This window comes from Meriones unguiculatus, chromosome 3, assembly GCF_030254825.1.
Source record: "Meriones unguiculatus strain TT.TT164.6M chromosome 3, Bangor_MerUng_6.1, whole genome shotgun sequence".
Lineage (NCBI taxonomy): Eukaryota > Metazoa > Chordata > Mammalia > Rodentia > Muridae > Meriones > Meriones unguiculatus.
In genome coordinates, this window is record NC_083351.1 from 169,474,105 (window position 1) to 169,489,802 (window position 15,698).

At 40.3% G+C, this 15,698-nt stretch overlaps 1 protein-coding gene across 1 annotated transcript; it reads right to left on the reverse strand.

Annotated features, from left to right (window-relative positions):
- Positions 1 to 2,795: 2,795 nt before the first annotated feature.
- Gk2 (glycerol kinase 2) lies at positions 2,796 to 4,700 on the reverse strand. Its single transcript, XM_021661837.2, has one exon. It carries the CDS (start codon positions 4,638 to 4,640, stop codon positions 2,976 to 2,978), a length of 1,665 nt encoding a protein of 554 aa, XP_021517512.1. The 5' UTR covers positions 4,641 to 4,700; the 3' UTR covers positions 2,796 to 2,975.
- Positions 4,701 to 15,698: the final 10,998 nt, after the last annotated feature.

The window sequence follows — 15,698 nt, forward strand, 5'->3', positions numbered from 1 at the left end:
AGACAATGAAGCCACTCCTGATGAGACCTGATAGACTAGGATCAGAAGGAAGGAGAGGAGGACCTCCCCTATCAGTGGACTTGGGGAGGGGCATGAGTGAGAAGGAGGAGGGAAGGTGGAATTAGGAGGGGAGGAAGGAAGGCGCTACAGGGAGGATACAAAGTGAATAAAGTGTAATTAATAAAAATTAAAAAAAATTAAACCATTTAAACTGGGAAAGCCTACGTTTAATCTGGATCTTTTGAGGTGGGAAGATCCACCTTTAATCTGGGCCATACTTTCTGCTAGCAGCCTATAGAAAGGACACAGAGATTCTTCTGGCATAGGTCGTTCCTTCACTGGCATTAAAGCCTACCTCTTCAGGACTCTGGAATATACTGAAGACCAGCTGAAACATCCAGCCTTGTGTACTGAACAACCACTGGTTTCTTGGACCTTGCATTGGTGGACAACCATTGTTGGACTAGCTGGACCAGAGCCTGTAAGCCACCCTAATAAAATCCCAAATGCATCCCAGAGACTTGCTACAGATAGGAATGAGCATGCCATAGGCCAGTCTGCTGTAGAATTGGTACAGGTCCCTCAGTGTGCACACAGAAGAAGAACAAAGACTAGCTTTCCTGAGCAAGCTCTGCTTATGTTTAGTCAGAGCTTGAAGATGTTTTCTTAAAAGTTTTGTAGTATGATTGTTTAATAAACTGTATTAAATTAACTCTTTGAATATACTCATTCTTGAAGCCACCATTACCTGTGATGTAATAAACAAGTTGGTCACCCTCCAGTTTCCTTTGTATCCTTTTGTGGTCATGTCTCCTACCTCTTATTCACTCCTCCCTTTTCCACAGTTCCAAAGCTGCCACAGGTTTCCATTCTGTCATTGTAGAATAGTTTGAGGTTTCACTTAAAAGTTTTTGCGTGCATGTGTGTATGTGTGTGTGTGTGTGTGTGTGTGTATTTTAATGTGTTTTGCCTGCAAGTATGTCTGTGCCGCATGCCTTGAAGGCCAGAAGAAGCGCCAGATCCTCTGGAACTGGAGCTGCAGAGCTGCCGTGTTGGTGCTGGGAATGAAAACCAGGTCCTCTGAAAGTGTGGCCAGTGCTCTTAACTCCTGAGCCATCTCTCTGCCCTCTAGTTTGTATTTTCTAAAATTCCACATGAACAGGACCACACAGCTTCAGAGTGGCTGTCCTAAATGTGCAGAAGTTCATTGAGCTGTTTAGAGAGTGGGTCTGATTAATTCTGCGGCATAATGCTTTTTATTGGGAAGTTCTTGACAATAAAATTTTAATTAAAAACGTAGCTCACACATTTTGATAAGCTGAATTTTCATTCAAATAAAAAATCCTTTCTCCTTTTAAAAAATTTTTCATATAGTTTCCAATTACTTAGGAATTTTCCAAAGATCTTTTTTTTTTTTTTTTTTCCAGTTTACATGTACTGACAGCCATAAACGTTTGGAAACCAAATGGGCTCTAGTTTGAATATGACCTATGGTGGCAAATGTCTCAAGCACACTCGAAAAGCAGATATATTCTGTTGTCAGGTGGCGCATCCTGATGAATGTCCATTAAGGCAGGTTTGTGTCATTCTTCAACTATTCTATACTTTCTGAAATCTCGCTTACATGTCCTGTGGTTATATTCTGAGATGATGTGGAAGTTACTTAGTGCAATTAATATGCTTCTTTCACTTCTACCAGCTACACTTTTTACACTTTTAAGCTTGATCATGCAGTGCATAAATATTTAGGTCTTGATCTTTGATGGCTCTACCCTTTCACCTTTATCATTGAAAAAACGATCATTTTATCACTGGTAATATTCTTTGTTCTTAAATTTGCCATTTAGCACAGGGATAAGCACTTCAGATTTTTTTAAAATTAATTTTAACACACCATATCTTTTCCAATTCCTTCACTTTTATCATTTGTTTCTGTATATGACTAGTGCTTTCTGGGTGAACATACATAATTGGGTCTGGCCTTAATTTGGTAATATTACTTTCGATTTGAAATAACTGGACCATTTACAATGAATACGTTCCTCAGTATAATTATATTTAAATATTTTTCTACCTATTACGTATTCCTATTTTTACACTGTTTTAAAGATCAATTTAGTATTTTATGGCTCTAACTTAGATATTTAAGTTATTTCTTTTTACTTTAGGATTTGTATTATGCATTTTAAAGTATAAATTAAAATATATCACATAACATGTTGTAGCTTAAAACTTAACACTTCTATTTGTTCTCTTTACAACCTTGATTTTCTTTTCTTTTATTCATAAACACTATATTATATTGTTTAAATTATCTTTTAAAAATATTTATTGAAGTATTCTGAAGCCTTTTATTTTCTAGCTTAGGTTAAGGGTCGTTAATAAAAAGTGAAACACATAAGGAATACTATTGAAATTATATTTCTCTATCAACATAAATTATATATTCTATTTTAAAAATTTTGATGCTATGGAGTGTCACACATGCATAAGGTTAAGTACTGCATTTTAGAAAATGTTTTTCTTGGTAAATAATATGTATACATGTTGCCATACACATGACTATTTAACTTCAAGTATTTACATCCTTATTGGTCAAGACATTCTTGTTCTGACCTACTGGCTGTCATGTGCTCTGAATTTATAAATGGGATTCTCTATATGATACAAAGTAAATCCTTCATGTCAAATAAAATACCAAAACAGAAAGAAAACAGTAAAGTGATTCTTTTTTTTTTTCCCCCATCATGACAAACCTAAGTACTGATGCTAAGAACACATGAGATTTTTCACATTGTTTTTCTGGAGTGATCTATTTATTAAAAACCTTTATTTTGAGGACTCTCTGTAGGGGCCTCAAGGGTCCTGTAGAGAGGGGTTTATAGATAAAAATAAACCTATAGTAGTGACCTCACATTAAAAGACAGAACTCATTCTATCAAAAGCTCTCACACCTTGGGGATTTGTGGTTGAAATTACTCTTCGAAATTTGAGACATATCTTGCTCCAATTAATAATGTCATGCTACTCACTATGAAAATACCCAAGGGCAGACAAGAGAAGACAGCATTATCTCCGTTTTCAGGATCGTTAGCTGTAACCCAACCCATTGACTTCAGCACTGCTCTCTTCCATGTTGCGTAACGAATTTCGCTCTCCGTGGCTAGGATTTGTGGCTCATACCGTTCCATCAAAATCGTAGGCATGTCGTTGGTCTCTAGACTCCAAATCTCCACCCCTTCCGCAGCTCCAGCGGCCATGGCAGCTCCCAGGGCGGTTGTTTCGGACATGATAGACTTAATTACCGGAATGTGCAGAATGTCTGCCTGTAGTTGCATAAGAATTTTGTTGCTCGTCATTCCTCCGTCTACCTGCAAATGACTGAGTGGAATTCCGCAGTCGCGATTCATGGCATCCAGAATCTCTCGGGTTTGGAAACAAACAGCTTCCAGGGCAGCAAAGGCAATATGACATCTGTTGGTGAACTGAGTAAGACCGCAGATTATCCCTCTCGCCGTGGGCTCCCAGTAAGGTGCATATAGCCCTGAAAAGGCCGGGACGAAGTAGCAGCCGTAGGAAGTGCCCGCCTCCGACGCGAGCGTTTCGATTTCCTCCGTGGTCGCGATGATTTCAAAGTTGTCTCTGAGCCAGCGGATAACAGCACCAGCTATCGCAACAGAACCTTCCAATGCGTAATACACTGGCTTCTCTTTGCCTAGTTTGTAAGCCACGGTGGTCAGAAGGCCATGCTCAGAAAATACGCTTTTCTTCCCTGTGTTACACAGTAAGAAACATCCTGTTCCGTAGGTGTTTTTGGCTTGACCTTCCTCAAAGCACATTTGTCCCACTAAGGCAGCAGACTGGTCCCCCAAACATCCGGATATTGGCACGCCTTCCAGGGCCCCTGTTGTTATCAGGCCATAGATCTCTGAAGAACTACATACATTTGGGAGAATGTCCATGGGAATTTCAAAGAAGTCACAGAGTTCTTTATCCCATTCCAAAGAATGGATGTTGAAAAGCATTGTTCTGCTGGCGTTTGTTACATCGGTGCAGTGGATGCCTCCGTTGATTCCTCCGGTCATACTCCAGATGAGCCACGAGTCGATGGTTCCAAACAGGGCTCTGCCTTCCTCAACAGCCTTTTGAATGGGTCTTAGGTTGTCCAGCATCCACCGCAGTTTCACTGCACTGAAGTAGGTGCTAAGCGGAAGGCCTGTCTTGGACTTGACGAAGTTGCTATTTCCTGGGATTTTCTTATTGAGAGTCTCTACGGTGCTCTGGGTCCTGAGATCAAGCCACACCACAGCATTGTAGAGAGGCTCTCCCGTGAACTTGTCCCAGACAACAGTGGTTTCCCGCTGGTTGCTCACGCCGATAGCTTTAATGCTGGAAACATCGATGTTCTCCCCAGCAATTTTCTCACAAGTTTTCGCTATGCATTCATACACAGACCGAAGGATTTCCTTGGGGTCTTGCTCCACCCATCCTTCTTTTGGATACTCTTGCGTCAATTCCACCTGATGATGGCAAACTAGTTCTGCTGTTTTGGAATCGAAAAGCAGAAAGCGAGTGGAGTTGGTGCCCTGGACCACCGCTCCCACCAGCGGCCCGACAGCTGTTTCCTCCGAGGCTGCCATGAAACTGGTCAGTGGACTAGGCAGCTCAGGGACCGTTTCCCTGGTGATGCCAGTTAGGAGGAGGCACAACAGCCAGCCAGGAACGCCAGAGTGCGCAGGCGCAGCTGCCAGCCTAACAGTTTCCTGTTCACCCCTCACCCACGCCCCGCCCCTCACCTCTCCGTTCCATTTCCAGGGATTTATGGGAAAATATTCAATATGTGCTTCATTCTTGGTGTGTGGATCTATATTTTTGTTTTCTCTTCCTTTCTATCTGTGAGATATACTTAACATTTTTAATCGAGCATTTCTTATGTGGGACATGAATTCTTCCAATATTTGAACATCAGAAGTGCATTTTGTCTTAATATTGAAAGCTAATTCTTTCGGGGTCCTACTTCAATTTCCTGTCCTACTTCAATTTTTTTTTCTGCTAAAATTAACACCTGTGTAAGTTTTTGTTTGGTTTTGACTTATTGGTTGTCTTATTATTGTTTGCATCTTCTTTGCATGTCTGATAATTTTTAATTAAATGCCAGGCACTGTGGTTGTGCTTTCCTGCCTTCGGGATGCACTTCCATTTGGTAGCTCTGTTCTGAGATGCAGATAAGTCACTTGGAAACAGTCGCCTCTTTGCAGTTTTGCTTTTTAAAAATTCTTTTGGTAACTCCATACATGTAAGCAATGCATTTAGATCATGTTCACCTTTCACTTGTTCCACTCCAACACCTCTCCGATCACACCATAGCTCTCCTAACTTCATGTCTTCTTTTTATGATCCTCTCTGTATGTTTGTGGATATAGGGTCATTCGCTGGATTATGAGCAGTTTATTGTGGGCTGTGAAGAAAAATCACTCCTCCTCCCCCCTCAGCTACGACTGACCCACAAGAACAGCTCTCTACCACTCCCTTTGGTCACAAAATATGGAGAAATGAAAATGGAAAAGACCTTCAAGTTTCCTTTATGCCGATTACCTCTGATAGAATGGAAAGGCCCTATGCAGGTTGCATAGAGAGAAGAGTTATCAACAGTCTTAACCTGGCTGTGAACTTTACAAGCTAGGGAAATGACACATCTGGGAAGATATGAACTTGGTGCAATGGTGGCATTCACATTATGGAGGCAAACAAGAGCTTTCGAATGTAAGCCTACTCCACAGCATGTAACTCATGCCTGTAACGATAAACCTGTCCAGGAAGCCATAGTCTATAGGGAGAGCATGCTATTATTGTTTTGCTAAATGGATAGAGTAGCAACTACCTCCTGAGTTCACCTCTGTCTGCACGTAGATTAGTGCTCGTCTCATGCCTTATCAGAGGGACTTATTATTATTATTTTTGTTTTTATTTTTTGGCAGTGCATAGTGGTTAATACAGAGATTCAAAACTGGTCTAAGCACCGAGAATAAGTGACAGTGGAGTGTTGGTCACACCCTGTCTCTCCCAAGGGTCAAAAAAAAAAAAAAAAACATCATGGAAGAGTGAACAGAGAGCTCGTAAGAGCCAAAGAGTGAGGGGGAACCACTGCAAAACGGCATCTTCAGGGCATGGCAGGGCTGCTGCATGCACAAGCTCATTGCAGTTGTGGTTATGCCTGCTTAAAGCCGCGCCATTCCAAGTCAAAACTTTTTAAAGTTTTCCCTTTAAAAATTGTTGGAATAAATATGGGCCACGCTCAGCCTATAACTCTTCTCCGTGGTGTAAAGAGATTTTTGGGCAAAACATTGCCCAAAGCTGGGAAGAGTCTTAGTTCCCAGTCCTAGACTAACCATCAGATCTTCTTACTAGCCTTCTCCTGTGCATCTTTTCCCAGCCTCAAACAATCTCCTCACAAAGGAGCACGGGTCAGTACTCAGCTGAATACTTTGGGTGCTCGCTGAAGAGTTTCTGATTTTTCCCCTGCAAAGCTTTTCTTTCCTCTGTGTGCCCTGAACTGGGTACGTCCTGTAAGCTCTTCAGATCTTCCTGCAGTCTCTTAGTATACCTGAAAGATCAGCTCTGTATCCTAGTGATTCACTTTCGCTAGGTGCCACATGGGAGACATATCCTTACGCTGAGGCTCTAAACAAGGCCGTGAGCTAATGGTACCCACACCACTTGGGTTTCACCTCCAAGGAATCGCTTTTCATTCTCTGACATTTAGCACTTCATGCTCAACCGTCATGAAATTTTGTAAATTATTTCATATATTTTTTTGTTCACTTTTTAGTTGTTTCTCTTTTATTCCATGTTGGCCAGAATAAACATCCCCTGAATGAAAACTTAAACTTTCTTATTATCTGTAGAGTTAGGGATTAAAAATTATTTAATTAACAGTTAAATTCATTTAGTAGTCTATAAATTAATGGTAGCAGTTTCTGCATTAGACCTATATTACATCCGAATTAGCTTAAAGATAAGACCCATTTATTCCTAATGAAAACCGAACAGAAAAATATGCAATGTAATAAAATGTACTGTTATTTCACAATTTTAACTGGATCTTATTTTTTATTTCAGTAAACCCATCAGCAATTATAAAATCAGACAAATAAAGATAACATTCTGATGCAATTTGGATGGTAAGGAACAGAAAGAACCAGAAGTGGGGAAGATCTTCTTGTCTCCATTGAGTTTTAAAAAGTCTATCAGAGCTACTTTCCAGTTTATCATCCTATGTATAACTGAATTTTCATGCAACGTATTGTATAAATTGTTTTTAATTTTACCCATTCAATTAACAGTAGTAAGACATTTTATGCACAAAATAGCATATAAAATAGAACAATTTAATCCGTTTTTATATATCTTCTTCCCAATCACACCAAAATATGCCAACAATTGTTCTCGTCCCTACTAGTTCTTAAGACCTAGACTACTTTAAGAAATTTCTCTTTACTCTAAGTATTTAACTACATAAGGAAATGGTTTATACAATGTCACTGATAGTAAGTTATAGTCATTAAACAATCAGGTAACTCAAAATCCAGGTGGGTTCCCTAATAAGGGGAACAGGGATTGTTTCTGACATGAACGCGTTGGCAGGCTCTTTGACTTCCCCTCCACCCCCCAGGGAGGAGCAGCCCTGCTAAGCCACAGAGGAGGACTTTGCAGACAGTCCTGAAGAGACCTGATAAACCAGTATCAGATGGAAGGGGGAGGAGGTGCTCCCCTATCAGTGGACTTGGAAAGGGGCAGGGAGGAGATAAGGGTGGGAGGATGGGATTGGGAGGGAAAGAGGGAGCGGGATACAGCAGGGATACAAAGTTAACACACTGTAACTAATATTAAAAAAATAAAAATTAAAAAAAAAATCAGGTAAGTCTCATGACTCAGTTTAGGAAGTTGACTAATTGACTTAGTTTCTTTAATGAAAGCTGAAAAACCCAAAGCTGACAAAGAGTGCTTTACGGACAACTGAACCAAAATGTAAAAAGTATAAAGCTGTCAATGATCTGATGATCAAATTGCATTCAGGTAATAGTGTGTTAAGCCACAACAACCCCCTCTTAATTTAAAGTCTTTGTCGATATCCACATTACAAAGTTTTAAATTCATCCATTCATTCAAAAATTTATCAAATATGTTTTGAGGGTTGTTATACTTGAGTTTCATTGTAGGCTATAACAGAGTGACACATAAAACGTCGCCAATACTATGTCCTTCAGGTTAGAACCAATTTAACCGACTTGTCTTTAATGGCACAGTTCCCAGTGCATACCTTCTTTTACACAGCAATTTATTTCGACTATTTCATTTTCCTCATCAATTCCCCTGCATGGTAAATTCAGTGACACAGAACTGGGGCCATTACATTTAATTCTTTACTTACAGCTTGACTCGAATCCCAGAAGCTAAAAAAAAAAAAAAAAATTTTGTTAAATGAATTAATGAACACCAGTAGTTATAGTCCTTTCTTGGTTAAGTAATTACTATAAAGTCAAGATATTTGTATTTATTTTTACATGATATTTTAGCATACATTAAAAATTGTTGTATGCAATCAATTAATCCCCAAAAGGGCAATTTTAAAGATTCACTTTGGGAGTCCTTAGAAATACATGATTGTTGGTAAATTGCCTTTATATTAAGGTTATTAACAGAAGACAGAGGGAGGCAATTATTTCAGAAAAAAGTTAATATGAAAGAAATCTCAATGTTTAGGACCTGGGAACTTCTGCAGGGAAAATGCTTGATTTGCTTCCCTGAGCTGTAGAGAATTGTCTGGCATTCCTGTTGGCTCCAGAAACCACTTGGGTTCCTAATTTGAGAAGATTACTTTAAATTTAATATTGCAACTTTACTATGAAGCCTGTACTACATTTCAAGTGGAAGGAAAAAGGTGTGAGAAGGGAAATTAAATTTTTATGCAGATTAAAATTGTTCTATAAAAAGCAGGGGTATTAATAGCTTGCTGTGAACAGAGCGAGAGGTTGGTAAAAGTCGAGCAGGTGGGTTTCACAAATATTCACTTCCATCAGGTTATCAGAGACAAGTTGAGACAGATGGCATCGGTGATAGTAGCCTCGTGACAAGATCAGGCACGTTTAGTTTTGTTCATCTGTAGACCAGCAGTTCGTTCAAATGGGTATCTAGGCTCCAGACATTTATGGGTCATCATTATATTTTTAACTGTGTTACACTGATTAATCAATAACTTCATGAAAGAGTTTCTCAGTTAAGAACGTCTTTCCAGCATAGCTTAACATGATAACAAAATCCCCAATTTTCAGTCAGATTTTTGGCCAGGTTTGTCTGATATTACAATACAAAACAAAAGCCAAGTGTCTGCACTGTGTATGTTCAGCTTAATGTGAAATAAGTCATTCTAAGATAACTTTTGGAGTTAGTTTATTAATTTTACTATTGAGTTTGCACTTTAACTGTGGCTGAGGAGGTTTGCTAACTTGAGAGGTCATAGAGCCAGTAAGTGCAGTACAAACCATTTGAGGTACCTTTATTTCTTTTTTTCCTTCTCTTTGTTTTTTGTTATTTACTGTAAAACCATAGACTTTAAGCAGTCAAGGAAAATATCCCATCTTTGGGGAGAATATCAGGATGAGTGGAGGGTGTTGCTGGTGGCTCAGAATGCCACAAGACAGTTCCAATGTAGCCCCTGGCTTCTCTGAAGAGTGCTTGGCCCTTTGACCTCAATGAATCCAACTGCCCTCAGTTTTAAATGGCTCAGCCATCCTGACACCCACAGATCTCTTCTGGAATGCTGTCATCCAAGGCTTTTGAACTGACTAGTCTTTTCTCAGTGGATTCCAATATGACACTTATCTGTAAGAAGATGGTCTTTGGTGGACCTCAATATGAACTTGTAATTATATTTTGAGCATCACAGAAACCATGGCATAGATGTAGGCGAAGTTGGTGGACATCCACTAAGCTAGGCTGAAGAAGATGAACACTGTGTATAGTTGGCCTCTTTCTAAAGACACCATAGGAGTGGGTTGTTGCCAAGCAAAAGAGCCAAATATCCATGTATAACTAAACCACTGCCATATAAAGATTGGCACTCCTACTACCCACCTGCGTTTTCCATCATGTATTACTGAGGACCTCAACCACTTGAATCAAGACAACTCAAATTTTGGTTTCTGGATGAACTGTTGGTTAGAAGTTTTGTTACCTAACGTATTAAGGCAGGTTGAATAACGACTAGGAGAAGAGTTGATAGATGAAAATATGTAAGTAAGTTATAATAAGAATATGATTGTTGGATATACTTGATATATATATATATATATATACTGTACATGTATATATATATGTATATATATATATATATATATATACTGGATATACACAGTAAGGATGCTTACTGTGGTGTGGTGGTGAAGATCTTTCAGGGTTCTTTTTTTTTTTTTGTATGTTTGCTAATGTGCATAATAAAATGTTGGTGTGCTGCTATTCTGTCACTATAACAAACTATCTCTGATAAATAACTTTCAAACAGACAGTATTCATTTAGGCTAAGTTTTAGAAAGCCCAGCCTATGATTGGGTGTGTCCATTGATTTGGCTTTTATAGAATTTCTGGTATGCAAATTGTGGGAGTATAGGCCAGTGAATACTATCTCTTTTGGGCAAATAATGTAACTCCCCCATCATTATGTCACCAAATGCCCTAAGCTCCTCCCACCAGGCTCTACCTCCTAAAATATCTACCTCTTTTCATAGGGTCATGTTACAGGCTCCATTTTAACCCATGGATCTTTGAAGGACAATTAACCTTAATGCTACGGCAGCTGGTAAGTTATAGTGCAATTAAGAAATTGAAGGGGCAGCAAAACTTAGTTACCCCAAATCCAGTCCAGCATCCTGTGCTCCGACAATGGAGAGGTACAAAGTCACTGACAGATTCAGTGCAGAATAACCGAGTTTCAGTTTTTCATCCCAATAAAAGTATCCACTCTAAGTCATTTTTATTAAGAGACTTTTCCTTTTGTTTTATTTTGATTTTTTTATTAACTACAGTTTATTCACTTTGTATCCCCCCCACCTTAGCTCCTTCCTCCTCCCTTCCTAATTCCACCCTCCTTACCCTTCTCCACCCATGCCCCTCCCCGAGTCCACTGATAGGGGAGGTCCTCCTCTCCTTCCATCTGACCCTAGCCTACCAAGTCTCATCAGGAGTGGCTGCATTGTCTTCCTCTGTGGCCTGGTAAGGATGCTCCCCCCTCAGGGGGAGGTAATATAAGAGCAGGCCAATTAGTTCATGAAGAGACTTCTCCTTTTGTTATAGGCATTTTCTTTTTATAAATTTTGAAAATCTCAGGAAGAAAAAAAAAGCAGCCTGTTTTAACTGCTTGGCTCATTGCCACCATTTTAGATACCCAAGGGAACCACTCCTTGATTTTATCATAAGAGTAGGACTCAGTGTGGCAGGTTAGAATTTAATAGAAGTTGGGACTTGTCTTAGTCTTGACTTAAGTGTGTGGCCTGGTGGTAAGGGCGTTTGTTCACATTGTTTGTGGCTGAGCCATCTGACTGTTTCAGACTGTGTCTTAACTGATGCATCATCACAGTTGGCAATCTTCAAAACACTGATGCATTTTTCTACATGCTGTTCCCAAATGTGCTGGACCAGCTGTTGAGAGCCATGCCATCCAATCGCCTGGAAGACCTCTTCTTGGACCACAAATCACCTCACATACGCTCCCTCTTTGTTCTAATGAAGAATGGAAAATTTAAAGCAAGCTACTGTGGTTTGCCACTGTTCTCTCTGTGAAGGGTGACATGGGAGTCGCTGCAGTTTGTATTTGGAAGCCCTGGCATTCTGGGTAAGCATTCATGACAGGCAAGCCTATGAGTGCACTCGTCTCAGATCTAAAAGGAATTTTCTAAATATTTGAATCTTGGAATTTTTGAGTGCCTCTGCTTGTGTGCACATGTATTTTCTGTGTCACCTTCCCAGTGAAAATTGGCCTGACACTGATCTCAGCGGTAATGTATTCCTGCTTACCGTTGACTTTGGAATATGTTACAGCCAATTATTACACAGGACGAAAGATCAGAGGCCTGAGTGAGGTGCTTAGGTTTATGAACAAAGGAGTCCAATTCAGCATCTTGGCTCTTGGCCCAACAATTGTAAACAAACATCTTGAAACTGGTGGGATCTTTGCATTTTGTTTGTTTATTTGTTTGTTTGTTTGTTTTCGCCCCTCATTTTTTGAAGGGGGTGGGGAAAGGGGTTAAGGGTTTGAAGGGGCTGAAATTTCCCCTTGAACATGATGTCAATATGTTGGCATGTCTCCTTTTATTAAGATGCCATCCAACTGATAACAAGTCCTGCTGTGTTTTACCAACATAAAAAATTAGACTGGAGACCGAAGAGCGGCAGGTGGCTTTTGGCACCAAGAAATAATCACACTTGATGTGGAAAGTAAAGTAAAAGGAGCCATCTGTTCACCACAGGAGGACGTGAAAAATCACATTAACATATTGTCACTAACATCATGAAATACACAGTTAATAATAAATTTAGTTATCAAGGCAAGGCACATTGGATACTTAGTCTGAAAATGCAGAACATGGAAGATGCTCATTCTTGCCCACCCCCATCTTATTTATTTTTTTTTAGAGAACAAAAAAACCCAATGAAATGCCTCCGAGAGAGTGGCAGGGTGCGGGGAGTCCAGGAAAGAAGCATTCCATTTTAAAGTCAAGCTGTGGTTCATTGTTGTTGTCTGAGTGGAGTAGCCTCCCTCCAGTGTGGCTGGAATGAACCACTTTTTTGAGTCTGCTGTGTTGCTCTATAGTTGGATGGGGACCCAGAGTTTCAATGATATTTCTTACAGAAGAGATGGGAAATGCAAGTCCCTTATGACAGGAGCCCAGCTGGCAGAGTGTTGCCAGGGGAGATTTAGTGTCTGCTGCCTTCCTTTGATGGGCATTTGGATTTTTCTTTAGTCTATACAGAGCATTTTTCTGATGACTTTAGTACTAAAAGCCTGTGTATAAATCCTGGAGATCACATGCGTTAAAGCAATAGGATAGGAAGGACCCCTTCCATCTTTTTGTGAGTGCGTTTTTGATGCTTACATATGCCAATTTAATAGAGAAGCCACAGATATAAGACGTCAAAATAAAGTTGGGGGAAAAAACAATCTTAACTGTCATTGAGTCACTATTACAACTATGTTTAAATTACAGTAGCAATGGTTCTCAACCTTCTTAAGGTTACAGCTCTTTAATACTGTTCTTCATGTTGTGATGACCCCCAACCATAAAATTACTTTGCTGATATTTTGTAACTGTAATTTTGATATTGTTATAAATACCCAATACTAGGGATATCCAATATGCCACCCCTGTGAAAGGATTGTGTGATTCCCAAAGGGGTCATGACCCAAACACTGAGAGCCACTGACGTGTAGTAATCCCACACTTTCTAGTCTCTAAGTCATTCTCACTATGTCTACCAACGTGACCAATCCACATTATTATTTTTTAACATGAAAATATAAGCCCCAGGATGTTAGAAGGTTAAACTTGTCATATGCCAGTAGATTCTCATTAGCTCCTTGTTGGTTGTTGGTCTTTATTCAGTCGTTTTGTGATTTTCTGAGAGCAATATTATAAAGATGGCTTTAAAATGTCTATGATGCGGGAAGAATGGGGAGGGGGTGAGAGGTCTTGGAGAGAAAAGGAAAACAGAGGGCAGGGCCATCTCTGAGACCAGCTAGAGACTTGAGACAAGGTAGGCTACAGGGAGGGTATGGGGATGGCTCTAGCTGAGCCACCTTGCAGCAGGAAACATGGAGACTGAGGACACCACCTTCTAGCTGGCAGGACTTACAGTGGTGAGAGGGGAACAGCAATTCACCTATAGAATCTTTGACTCAAAATTTACCCTGCCTACAAGATGTGCAGAGATAAAGATAGTAGAGACTGAAGGAATGTCCAACCGATGCATGGCCCACCCTGGGACTCACCCCACGGGAGAGAGCGAATCCTTGACACCATTAACCATACTCTGCTTTGTTTATGGACAGGGGCCTAACATAACTGTCCTCTGAGAGGCCCCACCCAGCTAAGCTGATCCAATCAGATGCTGAGACTCATCCCAAGCTATAGGCAGAGATGGAGGAGTACTGGGGAAAAGTAGAGGAAAGACTACAAGGACCTGGAGGGGACAAGAATGTCACAAGAAGTCCAACAGAAGCAATTAATCTAGACCCAAGGAGACTTACAGAGATGGAAGCACCAACGAAAAAGCATGCGTGAACTGGACCTAGGCACCCTATACATATGTAACCAATGGGCAGCTTGATCTTTATTTGGGTTCCCTAGTAAGTTGAGCAGGTGCTGTCTATGACATGGTCTCAGTTGCCTGCTTTGTGATCACTTCCCCCTAATGGGCCTGCCATGCCTGGTGTCAGTGGATGAGGATGAGTTCAATCTTGATGCAACTTGTTGTGCTGGGGTGGGTTCTTGGGGATCCCCTTTTCTGAGGAGAAGGGGAAGGGGCTAGGCGGAAAGAGGATGGTAGGGAGGGACCAGGCAGAGAGGAGGAAAGGGGCTACAATTGGGATGTAAAGTGACTATATAAAGTAAAAATAAATCTAAAAAGTATCTGTGTTTTTGAAAGGAACAGCCATCAGGACTTTAGTTTCAGCTTTAATTTTAACTAGCTTTGTCATCTTTTGTGGGTCAAATTATTACTCAGATTATCTTCTCTCCTAGGAGTAAAGTTGATGTAATCCTCAAGTGAACATCTTTTATTCAAAATGTGAAGGTTTTAAGAGTGTTGTCAAGTAACACTCTATCTTTGTTTTGAGTTAATGGAAGTGAAATGATATTTAAGAATCAATCAGTTTGCTGTTTGCTTGAAGAAATGGAATTATGCTGCCATGTAGTGGATGAATTAAGCTGGCCAACTTTCATCCAGGCAATGGCAGGCAGGCTATGACGGCATATGGCAGAGGCCTACTGTTTTGAGGGTGGGCTCTTGGAGGGCTTTTTATCAGTCACATATGTGCTTACATCCCTGAGGGGATAAGCTGAGGTTTAATCTTGACTCAGGTGTTTACTCTGTCCCCTCTCTCCAGACATCTTTGCTTCATTCCAGGTCATCAGAAGTAGTGGAGATAGAATGGTTGTTTATTTCCACTCTGTATTCTTTTAGAAATGCCTCTGAGGGAGCGCAAAGTGCTGTTCTCCTGGAGTGCTTGCCTCCTAGTCTGCTGTCTCCTGAAGAAAAGCTGTAAGGGAGCTCTTGTCTTCCGTCACATGATGACTTGCTTTGATATGTGGTGGTCCTCCTTTATTTTTCACACAGAATCTTGAGTTCTTTTTTCTTCCTCATAGTTTTTTTCCATAGCACAGTTCCTTAGCAATGGTATAATGTCCTATTGTTCCATCTTCCTCCCTCCTCTAACAGCCATCGTTAAAAAAAAATTACTCAGTGTATATTATCTCTGCTGGGCTATAAGTGCCATGAAAGCTGCTTGGCCTTCTGTTTGGTCACCTATAACTAACAACATGGAAGGCAGAGAAAGCCATTTAACAAGTAGCCCACCCAACTGTAAGTTGTTGTTGTTTTTAATCAACCAAACGTGGAAAACAGAGTGGCTCTTTGACATCTTCATA

What these genes read in the sequence shown, in the direction of transcription:
- Gk2 (XM_021661837.2), bottom strand. Translation starts at nt 4,640, where the DNA reads ATGGCAGCCTCGGAGGAAACAGCTGTCGGGCCGCTGGTGGGAGCGGTG.